The following is a 15,634-nucleotide window of genomic DNA, read 5'->3' on the forward strand; positions in this document are numbered from 1 at the left end:
TTACAATCAACAGTGTTTTATTCAGTAAACAGTTGAAGAATCCAGAAGTGAGATTGCAAATTTATAGTTTTCTTTAAGGTCTTTATTGCTGCTTTACATTTTTGAGGTAAAACTTAACTACATTCAGAAAATATTTTTGTGTATAAAATTAAAAGGCAATAGTCTATTACACTTCATATCACACAAACACATTTCTATACATGATGGATAACTGTTATTTAAATATTCAATAAAAAAGAACAAACCAAAAAAACTATCAAACATGTTAAATTCATGTAACAGCTGCCCGTGGCCCCTCTCTACATCACACATTGTCTATAATGTGTTAAGTATCGGCACCACAACATAGTTATAATGTTATATTTGAAACCCTATCTTCTAAATGGAATAGTTTTATTTGGGGGGTTCCAAGGTGGGTGTGGACTGTCTTGGAGTATCTCCCGTACATATTTATCTTCTCTTTGTCGGTTCTCTTGTTGACTCTTCCTTGCCTGATGAAGAATCCAGAAATTCATCACTAACAATAAATGATTATCAATACAACCCCTTACAAATAGCATCATCACCACAAACTCTACTGGCACATCTAACAAAAGTGGTTTGCACACAAAAAGCTGCCATTCCCTCTTTATACAAGTGGTTGGTGTTAAATTTGCCAACTTGGGAGGTATACAACCCAGAGGACTAGTACTCTCAAGTGTTGATAAATGATTAGGGTTGCCTCAAGAAGGGTTTCTGAAGTAAAATCAAATCATGTGCTAAATCAAATATTCAGATCCCAAACTGGATTTCTACACCAGATCACTCTAGACCTCAGGTACCAATGACTGCCACCGGTGTACCAGGAGCCAGGAGATGATGAAAAGCAGAAGCGTAGATGTAAGAGTCAGAAGCTTAAATACCGGAACTATGACTGGTAAGAGGAGAGAGCTGACCGATATGATGGAGAGGAGGAAGGTAGACATACTGTGTACAAGATATTAAGTAGAACGGGTGTAAATCCACAAGCATTAAAAGCTGAGTTCCGACCACTCCACCATTGTGTGGATGAGAGAAGAAATGGTGCTGAAGTAATCCTGAAGGAAGAGTATATTAGGAGTGTACTGGAGGTAAAGTGTGTGTGACAGTGATGAGTGTGCAGCTGGTAACTGAAGAAATGATGAATGTTATCAGTGCATGTGCCCAACAACTAGGGCATGAGAAAGGAGGAGGACCAAGAAGATTTCTGGAATGTGTGAGATGATGTGGTGGACAGTGTACTGATGGAAGAGTGGAGACTAGAGGAGAGCTCAACTGGCATTTCAGTGAAGGGCCTAGAAGTGACACAGAGTTGATGAGGAGGTAAAGTGTCATGGAGAGGGATGCAGATGGGCAGTTGGGGTGGATTTTGTGAAAAAGACAGCAATGGGTGTGGTGAAAATATATTTTAAGAAGTGTGACATACTGTACAAGAGTGGTGGAGGAAGCTGCATACAGATGGACTATATGGAGGAGAAGTAATGTGAAAGTGACTACAGACTGTCTGTGTTAGCAGGGGAGAGTGAAGCTAGAACTCACTGACTGGTGGTTTGTTGGATGACCCTGGAGGGAAAGAGCAAAGGTTGAACCAAGGATCACATGAAGCGGAAGGTTGTGTGAAATTCAGGGAACAAGAAAGATAGATGCTGGACGCAGTGAAAAGATGCTGGATGTCAAGGTAACAGGTGCAGAAGTGGGGAGGGAGACAGCTATGAAGATACCTGATGTGACATCTTGATACACCTTGATACAGGGTGTTAATCATTTTATGCCACACCCTCCCTGGTTTGACAAACATGTTATCACCTGAGAATGCTTAAATCCGACAAACATTCAGGTTTACAAAGCTTGGAGTTGGAGAGTGTGCATACAACCCCTGGCAAAAATTATGGAATCACCGGCCTCGGAGGATGTTCGGCCTCGGAGTTGTTTAATTTTGTAGAAAAAAAGCAGATCACAGACATGACACAAAACTAAAGTCATTTCAAATGGCAACTTTCTGGCTTTAAGAAACACTATAAGAAATCAGGAAAAAAAAATTGTGGCAGTCAATAACGGTTACTTTTTTAGACCAAACAGAGGGAAAAAAATATGGAATCACTCAATTCTGAGGAAAAAATTATGGAATCATGAAAAACAAAAGAACGCTCCAACACATCACTAGTATTTTGTTGCACCACCTCTGGCTTTTATAACAGCTTGCAGTCTCTGAGGCATGGACTTAATGAGTGACAAACAGTACTCTTCATCAATCTGGCTCCAACTTTCTCTGATTGCTGTTGCCAGATCAGCTTTGCAGGTTGGAGCCTTGTCATGGACCATTTTCTTCAACTTCCACCAAAGATTTTCAATTGGATTAAGATCAGGCCATGACATTGACCCTATGTGTCTTTTTGCAAGGAATGTTTTCACAGTTTTTGCTCTATGGCAAGATGCATTATCATCTTGAAAAATGATTTCATCATCCCCAAACATCCTTTCAATTGATGGGATAAGAAAAGTGTCCAAAATATCAACGTAAACTTGTGCATTTATTGATGATGTAATGACAGCCATCTCCCCAGTGCCTTTACCTGACATGCAGCCCCATATCATCAATGACTGTGGAAATTTACATGTTCTCTTCAGGCAGTCATCTTTATAAATCTCATTGGAACGGCATCAAACAAAAGTTCCAGCATCATCACCTTGCCCAATGCAGATTTGAGATTCATCACTGAATATGACTTTCATCCAGTCATCCAGTCCACGATTGCTTTTCCTTAGCCCATTGTAACCTTGTTTTTTTCTGTTTAGGTGTTAATGATGGCTTTTGTTTAGCTTCTCTGTATGTAAATCCCATTTCCTTTAGGCGGTTTCTTACAGTTCGGTCACAGACGTTGACTCCAGTTTCCTCCCATTCGTTCCTCATTTGTTTTGTTGTGCATTTTCGATTTTTGAGACATATTGCTTTAAGTTTTCTGTCTTGACTCTTTGATGTCTTCCTTGGTCTACCAGTATGTTTGCCTTTAACAACCTTCCCATGTTGTTTGTATTTGGTCCAGAGTTTAGACACAGCTGACTGTGAACAACCAACATCTTTTGCAACATTGCGTGATGATTTACCCTCTTTTAAGAGTTTGATAATCCTCTCCTTTGTTTCAATTGACATCTCTCGTGTTGGAGCCATGATTCATGTCAGTCCACTTGGTGCAACAGCTCTCCAAGGTGTGATCACTATTTTTTAGATGCAGACTAACAAGCAGATCTGATTTGATGCAGGTGTTAGTTTTGGGGATGAAAATTTACAAGGTGATTCCATAATTTATTCCTCAGAATTGAGTGAGTCCATATTTTTTTCCCTCTGCTTGGTCTAAAAAAGTAACCGTTACTGACTGCCACAATTATTTTTCCTGATTTCTTATAGTGTTGCTTAAAGCCAGAAAGTTGTCATTTGAAATTACTTTAGTTTTGTGTCATGTCTGTGATCTGCTTTTTTTCTACAAAATTAAACAACTGAATGAACATCCTCTGAGGCCGGTGATTCCATAATTTTTGCCAGGGGTTGTAGAAATGATAAAAAGGTCAGAATACTCACTTGCCCAATAACAAAATAAATTGAATTTTTTCCAAATGAATTAGCAAGGTAGCAATTTTACAAGGAGATGCGATGGTCTCGTGGATAAGTGGTGGTCTCAGAAGATCCTCAGTGCTAGACTGGAAAATCACTAAGGGTCCTTGGGCAAGGGTGTTAATCTTCCAGCAGTTCCCGGTGTGCAGTTGCATAGCAGCACCCTGATACTGGTGTTTAAGTGTACAGGGGTGAAAGTGAAACATCAGTGTAAAGTGCTTTGAGTTTCTGATTCAGATGGAAAAGTGCTATATTAATGCAGTCCATTTATGCACCACCACTGCTGTGATTGTTATTGCATTATAACTAAACATTCTACTTACCAACCACTTTTCATACATTTCCAAAGCAAGTGCATCTCTCTCTTCTCTTTGGTATCTTTCTTCCTCTTCTTTGGTTTTGATTTCTTCATGTTCCCTCATGGCTTTTTTATCAAGAACATTCTTCTTTTTTTCACACCTACATTATTTTTTTTAGAGAAAAAAGTTTTATTTACAGAGGAACTGTGGATGTTTATAATTTACTGTCAAGAAAAGTGATTTAAAAAAAGCAAGGCTGCACATATTTTGCTTTACTGCATTCTATTGGGTGATACGTGTATATTTACACACACACACACACGTGTATAAGCTTTTGTACAACAATCATTTCCACATGAATTCAGCATTATTTCATCATAAAAGACGAGGGAGCGATCAGAGCGCCGCAGCAGCACGTCTGAGTCTGACTCTCCGAGTCTGACTCTCTACACCCAAAGTGATCAAAGGGAACAATGTGATCATTAACCATAGTTTTAAGCAGAAACAAGGCGATAATCGGTGAATTGCTGCTGACGCTCTGAAATGACGTCAGACTCAGACGTGCTGCTGTTGCAGTCCCCCGTCTTTTATTATGAAATAAGGCTGAATTTATGTAGAAATGATTGTTGTACAAAAGCTTCAGATATCTGTCGCTGATAGATGATGACTGGAGTGGTTTTAAGCAGAAACGAGGAGATAATCTGTGAATTGCTGCTGACGCTCAGAAATTACGCATGTGCAGTGAAGGCAGGGAGGACCGATTTCTAGGGGGGACTGTTCGGTTGGGTACATCAGTAAAAAAAATCCTTACTATCAGGGACAATGAAACATGACAGGCTCTTACACACAGTCACATTCTTATTTAAGCCCTTCATGCTTACATTTGGTAGCACTTTGTGAGCTATCCAAATACAGTGGGGCAAAAAAGTATTTAGTCAGTCCCTGATTGTGCAAGTTCTCCTACTTAGAAGGATGAGAGAGGTCTGCAATTTTCAACAAAGGTACACTTCAACTGTGAGAGACAAAATGAGAAAAAAAAATCCAGAAAATCGCATTGTAGGATTTTTAATGAATTTATTTGTAAATTATGGGGAAAAATAAGTAGGTTTGCACACACTGTAGCTGGTATTTTGGCCCATTCCTCCATGCAGATTTCCTCTAGAGCAGTGATGTTTTGGGGCTGGGCAACACAGACTTTCAACTCCCTCAACAAATTTTCTATGGGGTTGAGGTCTGGAGACTGGCTTGGCCACTCCAGGACCTTGAAATGCTTTTTACGGAGCCACTCCTTTGTTGCCTGAGCGGTGTGTTTGGGATCACTGTCATGCTGGAAGGCCCAGCCACGTTGCATCTTCAATGCTCTCACCGATGGAAGGAGGTTTTGGCTTAAAATCTCACAATACATGGCCACGTTCATTCTTCCCTTAACACGGATCAGTCGTCCTGTCCCCTTTGCAGAAAAACATCCCCAAAGCATGATGTTTCCATCCCCACGCTTCACAGTAGATATGGTGTTCTTGGTATGCAACTCAGCATTCTTCTTCATCCAAACACGACACATTGAGTTTTTACCAAAATATTCTATTTTCGGTTCATCTGACCACATGATATTCTCCCAGTCCTCTTCTGGATCATCCATATGCTCTCTGGCAGATCGAGGGAGATTATTAATGGTCTTGTATGTCTTCCATTTTCTTACAATTGCTCCCACAGTTGATTTATTAGAAGAGAATAGAACAGGCTTTATTGTCATTGTACAAGTGATACAACAAAATTGCAGGAGACTCATCACAGTGGCATAGCAACACACACACATACCCATCGCGCAAACACACATACACGTAATGACACACACACACAAACACACACACACACATAATACAATAATAACAATCACAATAAATAATACAGCCTTAAGTGTCAAATGCATGATTAGACATAGTAAAACTAATAGGTTAAAAAAAACATTATTGCACAGTCCCTATTCTATATTGTCCCAAGGTTGTCAGTGTGGTTGTAATTTGTTTAAATGTCGTATGGCTCTGGGGTAAAAACTGTTCAAAAGTCTGTTCGTATGTGTTTTTATGGCTCTGTACCGCATGAGGGCATAAGGTTGAATATTTTGTGTCCAGGATGTGAAGAGTCTTTTAAAATGTTTTTGGCTCTGGAAAGGTATCGAGCACCTGCAACTTCTTCCAGGGAGGGAAGAGGACAGCCAATAATCTTTTGTGCTGTTTCCATCATCCTTTGTAGAGTCCTTCTTTCTGCTGTTGTACAAGCTGCATACCAGACTGTGACTCCGTAGGTCAGCATGTTCTTGATAATAGCGTGGTAGAAGGACTCCATTACTGCTCTGCTGAGATGATGTTTCCTTAGGATTCTGAGAAAGTGAAGGCGTTGCGATGCCTTCTTGATTAGATCAGTTGTGTGCACTGTCCAGGAGAGTGTGTTTGTGATGTGTATACCCAGAAATTTATAGCTTTGAACAATTTCACACCAACCTGCTTGACTATTGTAGATTCACTTTTCCCAGCCTGGTGCACATCTACAATTTTCTTCCTGGTGTCCTTCGACAGCTCTTTGGTCTTGGCCGTGGTTGAGTTTGGAGTCTGACTGTTTGAGGTTGTGGATAGGTGTCTTTTATACAGATAACGAGTTCCAACAAGGGCCATTAATACAGGTAACGGGTGGAGGACAGAAGAGCTTCTTACAGAAGAAGTTACAGGTTTGTGAGAGCCAGAAATCTTGCTTGTTTGTGGGTGACCAAATACTTATTTTCCACCATAATTTACAAATTCTTTAAAAATTATACAATGTGATTTTCTGGATTTTTTTCTCATTTTGTCTCTCATAATTGAAGTGTACCTATGTTGACAATTACAGACCTCTCTCATCTTCCTAAGTAGGAGAACTTGCACAATCAGGGGCTGACTAAATACTTTTTGGCCCCACTGTATGTTGTCTCAAAGAACCTGACAGTCAGGAGAGGATTTATGTAACATGGCCTTTATATCGGGTTTGGCAAAAATGCAGCGTATAATAGCTCTTTGTGCTGTTATACTGCTGTAAAGATGTGCAACAGACAGGAACTTTTAAATCAATTTGCAGTTTTTAGCCATTGAAAGATTAGTGTTTATCTAAGCTGTAAATAAGCTTTTTTTACAATGTTTTATTAACTGTTTCATAACTAAAGTAGCTAATGACTTCAAACTTTTACGTGCATCCTGTAAATATTACTGAAAAAAGTAAAAACATGAGTTATACTCACCATCTGGAAAAAGCAATTTTGCTTTCTCCCCTTTTTTCCTCCTCCTTTTGTTGTGTCTTCAACTGAAGTTTATTTTCAGCTATTTGTTGCTTTCTGAATTTTTCTTTGAGTAGCTGATCATGCTCATGTTTCCATTTTTCAAACACCTAGGAAAAATTTAACAGTGATTAGCGAGACACGCTTTCACATAAATGCCCACTATATATCACTTAAAAGACTTGCTATAGTTGGGTCAATACATAGATGTACACCGACAAAGTTGTTCTTAGTTTAGCAGTCTGTCACGATACTGAAATTGACAACATAAATATGAGCCAAGAAGGAAAATAAATAAAAACACAGGTCAAGTTTTACTATCAACCACTTAACACCTGAATGGCCCAAAGGCAGATTGAGCACGCTGTAAATTTACATTTGTAAAGCACAATATATGGTTGTCAACAGACAGCTTACCTTCTCTGGAATAAAAGAAGCCCAAACAAACAATTACAAATATAAATAATAAAAAAAAAAATACAAGCTAGCTTCTAAGCTCAAACATACATGATTATTATTATAATACTGTGAAATATATTTTTCAGCGATACTGTCCAGCACTCTGTCAAATGACAGGTCCCTCCAGTGGACAAACAAGTGTGTAGAACAGTAGTATTGATGACAAATTGCTGGGTTTTTTTTTGCCAGCGTGTTCAATGAGTAATCTGGGAGTCCTCTTGGCACAATCCAACGTGCAAGTGCTCAGTAACGGTTAAATGCCAAGGGAGTGTCCACATTTCACCTGGCTATGGCAGATAGGTGGCTATTTTCAAGAGCTGAAGATGGAGTGCTTGACTGTCTGGTTGGTTGCTATCAAGGGCCCAGTTCTGTTCTGTAGGGTGGTGGACACAGCAATGTGCAGGGACATGTTGCAGCAGTGCATGCTCTCACACCTGACCTGAAATGTATGAAAATGACGCTGAACAATGATGCTAAATACGGGGTCAGTTCAGATCTAGAAGTATGCACTGGTGCCGCATGTCATCACATCCACACCATGGTTCCTCACCGGCAACCACCCAGATAGACCAGCAGTCCAGCACCAAGTCCAGAAAGTAGCCATCTCACTGATGGGTTTGTTTTAGTTTTACAGGTTGATGATGAATTGGCTCTTCAAATTTATGTTATCATTTACCAGCAACAGATTCCAAACACAACACTTGAAAAATATCTCCAGAACTTTTATCCACCTGTGGGTTCACCACCTGCAGAGGGGGCCATGGGGGTCGGGTGCAGAGAGGATTGGGTGGCGGTCGAGGCCGGGTGACCTGGCGGCCCGGTCCATGCTCACAGCCCCTGGCTGTTGGGACGTGGAATGTCACCTCGCTGGGGGGGAAGGAGCCTGAGCTTGTGCGGGAGGTTGAGAGATACTGACTAGAGATAGTCGGGCTCACCTCCACGCACAGCTTGGGCTCTGGTACCCAACTCCTGGAGAGGGGCTGGACGCTTCATTTTTCTGGCGTTGCCCACGGGGAGAGGCGGAGAGCTGGGGTCGCATTGCTTATTGCTCCCCAGCTCAGTCGGCATGTGTTGGAGTTCACTCCGCTGAACGAGAGGGTCGCGTCCCTATGCCTTCGGGTCAGGGACAGGTCTCTCACCGGTGTCTCGGCCTATGGGCCGAGCAGCAGTGCAGAGTACCCAACCTTCCTGGGGTCCCTGGGAGGGGTACTAGATAGCGCTCCGACTGGGGACTCCATTGTTCTCCTGGGGGATTTCAACGCCCACGTGGGTGGCGACAGTGAGACCTGGAGGGGGGTGATCGGGAAGCACGGCCTCCCCGATCTGAACCCGAGTGGTGTTCAGTTGTTGGACTTCCGTGCTAGTCACAGTTTGTCCATCACGAACACTATGTTCGAGCACAAGGGTGTCCATAAGTGCACGTGGCACCAGGACACCCTGAGCCGGAGGTCGATGATCGACTTTGTAGTCGTATCATCTGACCTTCAGCCATGTGTCTCGGACACTCGAGTGAAGAGAGGGGCAGAGCTGTCGACAGATCACCACCTGGTGGTGAGTTGGATCCGCTGGGAGGGGAGGAAGCCGGTCAGACCTGGCAGGCCCAAACGTATCGTGAGGGTCTGCTGGGAACGACTGGCAGAACCCTCTGTCAGCGAGGTCTTCAACTCCCACCTCTGGGAGAGCTTCTCCCAGATCCCGGGGGAGGTTGGAGACATCGAGTCCGAGTGGACCATGTTCTCCACCTCCATTGTCGATGCACCCGTAGCTGTGGTCACAAGGTCTCTGGTACCTGTCACGGCGGCAATCCCCGAACCCGGTGGTGGACACCTGAAGTAAGGGATGCCGTCAAGCTGAAGAAGGAGTCCTACTTATCTTTGTTGGTAGGTGGGACCCCAGAGGCAGCTGACAGGTACCGGCAGGCCAAGCATGCCGCAGCCCGTGCGGTCGCAGGGCAAAAACTCCGGTCTGGGAGGAGTTCGGGGAGGCCATGGAGGAGGACTATCGGTCGGCTTCGAAGAGATTCTGGCAAACCGTCCGACGCCTCAGGAGGCGGAAGCAGCTCTCCACCAGCACTGTTTACGGTGCGGGTGTGGAGCTGTTGACCCTGACTGGGGATGTTGTCGGGCGGTGGAAGGAGTACTTCGAGGATCTCCTCAATCCCATCGTCACGTCTTCCGAAGAGGAAGCACAGACTGGGGACTCAGAGGCGGACTCATCCATTACCCAGGCCGATGCGGTCACTGTATCGGACCGTCGTGGTGAAGAGAGAGCTGAGTAGGGGGGCAAAGCTCTCGATTTACCGATCGATCTACGTTCCGATCCTCACCTATGGTCATGAGATTTGGCTCATGACCGAAAGAACGAGATCGCGAGTACAAGTGGCCGAGATGAGTTTCCTCCGCAGGGTGGCTGGGCACTCCCTTAGAGATAGGGTGAGGAGCTTGGTCACTCGGGAGGAGCTCGGAGTTGAGCCGCTGCTCCTCCACGGTGGCTCGGGCATCTTTTCCGGATGCCCCCTGGACGCCTCGCTGGAGAGGTGTTCCGGGCACGTCCCATTGGGAGGAGGCCCCGGGGAAGACCCAGGACATGCTGGAGGGTCTACATCTCTCGGCTGAATTGGGAACGCCTTGGGGTTCCCCCGGAGGAGCTGGGGGAGGTGTGTGTGGATCGGGAGGTCTGGGCAGCTTTGCTTGAGCTGCTGCCCTGCGACCCGACTCCGGATAAAGCGGAAGAAAATGGATGGATGGATGGACTTTTATCCAGCCTCTTGTAAATAAAATAATAACACACAACAGACAGCTGAGTAATGGACTGTCCAATGACTTTTGGACCATTACAAATGGAAAATAAAATACAAAATGTTATGTAATGCTGACATTAATTAACCCAATCTGGATATAATATTCTAAAATTAAATTGTGGATGTCTGCAGGTTAAGTTCATATTCAATGTATCCTAACAAAATCCTTCATACTGTAATCATGTAAAATTAAATAAAATAAAAATAAATTGTAAATATCCAAATATTTATTTAGCCAAGAGTACAATATTTTTGTAAATCATTAAAAAAAAACCTCAGTATACCTGTTTTGCAGATTCCCTTTTTTCTTCTCTCTCCTGAACTGCCATTTGTTCTTTTCTAACCAATTCTTGCTTCTCTTTGGCTTTTGCTTTAAGACTCTCAGCTTTCTTTTTTTTCCATGCCTCAAATGACACAACAGCTTCTTCCTTTTTAGCTTCTTGTTCCTGTTTTTATTTACAAAAATGACAGAAATCAATTTGCAAATGTTAAAGATGTGTTTGATTTTGGTAAAGTTTTATGTAAAAATGCAGTATGTCATGATTTTTCTTAAACACAATGGTACAGTCACCTTTTTCCTTTTTTCTTCCTGTTGTTTTCTTAGCTGTGCATTCTTTCTTATGTTTTCCTCTTTCTTCTTAACCCATTCCTGTTGGGAATTTAAGTCAAACCTTTAGTCAAATATGGACATTCTGTTGTCCTATAAGCACTTAAAAACCACACATACGAGGTCTGTTAGAAAACTATCCGACCTTTTTATTTTTTGCAAAACTATATGGATTTGAATCATGTGCGCTTGCATCAGCCAAGCTTGAACCTTCGTGCGCATGCGTGAGTTTTTTCATGCCTGTCGGTTGCGTCATTCACCTGTGAGCACGCTTTGAGTGAGCAGTGGTCCACACCCCTCGTCGTATTTTTATTGTGAGGAAAATGTCTGAACGATTTGGAGCTTTGCTGCATCAAATTTTTCCAGAAACTGTGAGAGACAGCCAGGTGGAAACCATTCGGAAGATTCAGACGGCTTTCAGGGACGATTTTTGTCATGGAAAGAGGAGCGGAGGAATTCGCCACGGAGCCGCTAATGGCGCGGGACAAAAGCACCTCTGTGTTGGTCTCACAGGACATGTTGTAACATGCTCAGCTCTTGCACCATTCGGAAGATTCAGACGGCTTTCGGTGGCTTTTCAGTCGTGTGACTATCCGAGAAATTGTGGACGAGCTGGACATGCCACAACATGTCCTGTAAGGCTTCATCACGGCATTGCTTTTTGTCCCGTGCCATGAGCGGCTCCGTCCCGACGCGCGAATTCCTCCGCTCCTCTTTCCATGACAAAAACTCCTGTAACAGTGGAACGTGCCGAAAACGATGTCCCGGATCAACACAGCGTTCAGTTTGGAAATGATCTGGTCGTTTCAGCCTGTCGATCGCCGCTCGGAGCGCGGCGCGCCCTCCGCCATTGTGTGCCGTCTTTAAACCGGTTGTAACACTCCTTAATCTGTGTGATCCCCATAGAATCGTCCCTGAAAGCCGCCTGAATCTTCCAAATGGTTTCCACCTGGCTGTCTCTCACAGTTTCTGGAAAAATTTGATGCAGCAAAGCTCCAAATCGTTCATTTTCCTCACAATACAAAATCTGACGAGGTGTGTGGACCATTGCTCACTCAAAGCGTGCTCACAGGCAAATGACACAACCGACAGGCGTGAAAAAACTCACGCATGCGCACGAAGGTTCAAGCTTGGCTGATGCAAGCGCACATGATTCAAATCCATATAGTTTTTTAAAAAAATAAAAAGGTCGGATAGTTTTCTAACAGACCTCGTATATGTCCTATGCACTGTATACTTATGTATAGTCTAAAACTAATCTTGATTTTTAAATGTAGCAATATGGTATCTTCCGAGGGTTTTCATTCACTATGTGTATTACATGTGAAACAATACTAGAACAGACAGCACACGTGTTAATTCATCATCTTACTTACTTGGTAAATAGCAGCTCTGAGTGAATCTGCAGTTTGTAGCTGAGATTCATGTAATGACAGTTTACTGTCCAAAATTTTGAGAGTTCCCAAATATTTTGACTCTGTCTTGTTGGAGCACACACTGCGAGACCTCTGAGAGGCTTTGGAGGAACAACCAGATGTCCTAATTCACATAAATCATAACAACAATCAGTTGCATTATTATTGTATTTACTCATAGTAGTTGGACAGCACTTACTTGCTATTAATGGTTTCTTCATGGATATGACTGAGTTGATCAGCAGAGTGTTCTCCTGAGTCTTTCTGTGAGAAAGCAACTGAATTACAACAACTTAGACACCACAAAAAACTCTGATAACACAGAAGCTGTTTTTGCAAATCAACACTAAGTCTATTAAGCTCTTATGAAGCATTCTTGCGTAATGTTGGTTCAGAAATAAAAATCATTTTACTCTTATTAACATGCAAATATACAATCCAAACAAGCCTAAAATATAACCAGGTCAACTGTGGAGATTCTCTGTCATCCTGGGTATCCAAGTAAGTTAAGTCCAGCTGACCTGACACAACCTAATATAAACCTAGGGTATGAAACCAGCTCAACTACTCCCCAGTGGTTATATGTGGTGCACGTCATCTGTTGTTATTGATTTATAACGTTCACAAGACTGTGCTTCCGCCAAACCTCTTACATTAAGATCTTCAAAAGATGTAGAGTACTTTCTTTCATGCTCTTTATCACCACCACAAATAGCAACATCTAAAAGGATAAAACAGGAAAAGTTAATCTTCACTGTTAATATATATATATATATATATATATATATATATATATATATATATATATATATATATATATATATATACACACACACACACACACACACACACACACACACACACACACGAGGTCTATTAGAAAAGTATCCGACCTTATTATTTTTTTCAAAAACCATATGGATTTGAATCACGTGTGATTGCGTCAGACAAGCTTGAACCCTCGTGCGCATGCGTGAGTTTTTCCACGCATGTCGGTTGCGTCATTCGCCTGTGAGCAGGCTTTGACTGAGGAGTGGTCCAGCCCCCTCGTCGTTGTTTCATTGTCAGGAAATGGCGGAATGATTTGGGCTTTTTTTCCATCAGAATTTTTTCAGAAACTGTTAGAGACTGGCAGCTGGAAACCATTAGAAAAATTTATCTGGCTTTCGGTGAAAATGTTACGGGCTTGGTAGAGAATAAGGAGTGTTACTGTCGCTTTAAGGATGGCCCCCAGTGGCTGTGGGGTGCGCCGCGCTCCGAAGCCGCCATCGACAGGCTGAACGACCATTTCATTTCTAAACGGATGGCTGTCTGGATCCGTGACCATCGTGTGTCATTTCTCTGGTTATCACAAGAGCTGGACATCAACCATTTTCCGGCAGATTTCATTTTTAACAAGAGATTTTGTCATGGAAAGCCGAGCGGAGGCTTCGCGTGTCACGATGGATTCGCTACTGGAGCAAGACAAAACCACCTCCGTTTTGGTCTCACAGGACGGCTTTGAGATGGCGTTCAGACAGTTGTCGGTGGTTTTTCCATCGAGTGATTATCTGAGAAATTGTGGATGTGCCTGGACATGCCAAAACATGTCCTGTGAGGCTTCATCACGGCGTTGCTTTGTGCCATGCGGCACCGCCGCAACGCGCGAAGCCTCTGCTCCTCTTTCCATGACAAAAACTCCTGTAACAGTGGAATGTGCCGTTCATTTCCAAACTGGACGCTGTGTTTTATCCGGGACGTCGTCTGACTAGCACAGGAATTGTGAAAAGACGTGGACATCAGCACTTTTTCGGCACATTGAGACAGACGTGCGGAGGAATTCTGCGCGTCAAGGCGGTAACGCATGGCGCAAAGCAACGCCGCGATGAAGCCTCACGGGACATGTTCTGGCATGTCCAGGCACATCCACAATTTCTCGGATAATCACTCGATGGAAAAACCACCGACAGCTGTACGCCATCTCAAAGCCGTCCTGTGAGACCAAAACGGAGGTGGTTTTGTCTTGCTCCAGTAGCGAATCCATCGTGACGCGCAAAGCCTCCGCTCGGCTTTCCATGACAAAATCTCTTGTTAAAAGTGAAATCTGCCGGAAAATGGTTGATGTCCAGCTCTTGTGATAACCAGAGAAATGACACACGATGGTCACGGATCCAGACAGCCATCCGTTTAGAAATGAAATGGTCGTTCAGCCTGTCGATGGCGGCTTCGGAGCACGGCGCGCCCCACAGCCGCTGGGGGCCATCCTTAAAGCGACAGTAACACTCCTTATTCTCTACCAAGCCCGTAATTTTTCACCGAAAGCCAGATAAATTTTTCTAATGGTTTACAGCTGCCAGTCTCTAACAGTTTCTGAAAAAATTCTGATGGAAAAAAGCCCAAATCATTCCGCCATTTCCTGACAATGAAAATCTGCCGAGGGGGTGGACCACTCCTCACTCAAAGCCTGCTCACAGGCGAATGACGCAACCGACAGGCGTGGAAAAACTCACGCATGCGCACGAGGGTTCAAGCTTGTCTGACGCAATCACACGTGATTCAAATCCATATGGTTTTTGAAAAAAATAACTTTTCTAATAGACCTCGTATATATATATATATATATATATATATATATATATATATATATATATATATATATATATATATATATATATAGTGCTGAACATTCACATTATTACCTGGAGATCCAGAATCAGCTGTGGACTTGATGAACAACTGAGACTGCTCACTTCCATTTGAAAATGATTTTGAAGTTCTGTGGTCTCCTTCTGCTCTCTAAGACAAAACAAGATAACATGCTGCAATTTGAAAGGGTTCTTGTGCTGTTAAACCCTATTTGCATGCTTGTCAGGAGAGGATACATTATTGATGCTGCTGGATGAAGGGGGAACAGCTGCAGTGGAAGTCTGAGGTTTGCAGAGATCCTGAGCTTCTGAATCACCACCCTGTTTCTCCACAGGATGAGGGGTCAATTTGAAGGTCCTCTGTCTTGGTTTGGGTTTTGGTGGTTCCCCCTCACTAACACTATCTGAGGAACAGAGTTTGTGAAATTAGTTTTAAAAATAATCATATCAACATAAATCTGAATGCATTTTGGTGGTATCATGCTTTGATTAATATAT

General features: G+C 42.9%; 1 protein-coding gene across 1 annotated transcript in view; it reads right to left on the reverse strand.

Moving 5' to 3' along the window:
- map9 (microtubule-associated protein 9) overlaps nt 1–15,634 on the reverse strand; it is a 17,996-nt gene continuing 2,362 nt past the window's right edge. The window contains exons 4-13 of the mRNA XM_034187763.1: nt 15,374–15,540; nt 15,191–15,287; nt 13,166–13,233; nt 12,712–12,776; nt 12,474–12,636; nt 11,062–11,139; nt 10,775–10,936; nt 7,196–7,341; nt 3,952–4,087; nt 1–491 (exon numbers count right to left, since the gene is read on the reverse strand). Of these exons, the coding sequence (XP_034043654.1) occupies nt 372–491; nt 3,952–4,087; nt 7,196–7,341; nt 10,775–10,936; nt 11,062–11,139; nt 12,474–12,636; nt 12,712–12,776; nt 13,166–13,233; nt 15,191–15,287; nt 15,374–15,540 (1,202 nt within the window). The 3' untranslated portion in view covers nt 1–371. The remainder of the gene's footprint in view (nt 492–3,951; nt 4,088–7,195; nt 7,342–10,774; nt 10,937–11,061; nt 11,140–12,473; nt 12,637–12,711; nt 12,777–13,165; nt 13,234–15,190; nt 15,288–15,373; nt 15,541–15,634) is intronic.

The sequence above is a fragment of the Thalassophryne amazonica genome, chromosome 15, assembly GCF_902500255.1.
Source record: "Thalassophryne amazonica chromosome 15, fThaAma1.1, whole genome shotgun sequence".
Lineage (NCBI taxonomy): Eukaryota > Metazoa > Chordata > Actinopteri > Batrachoidiformes > Batrachoididae > Thalassophryne > Thalassophryne amazonica.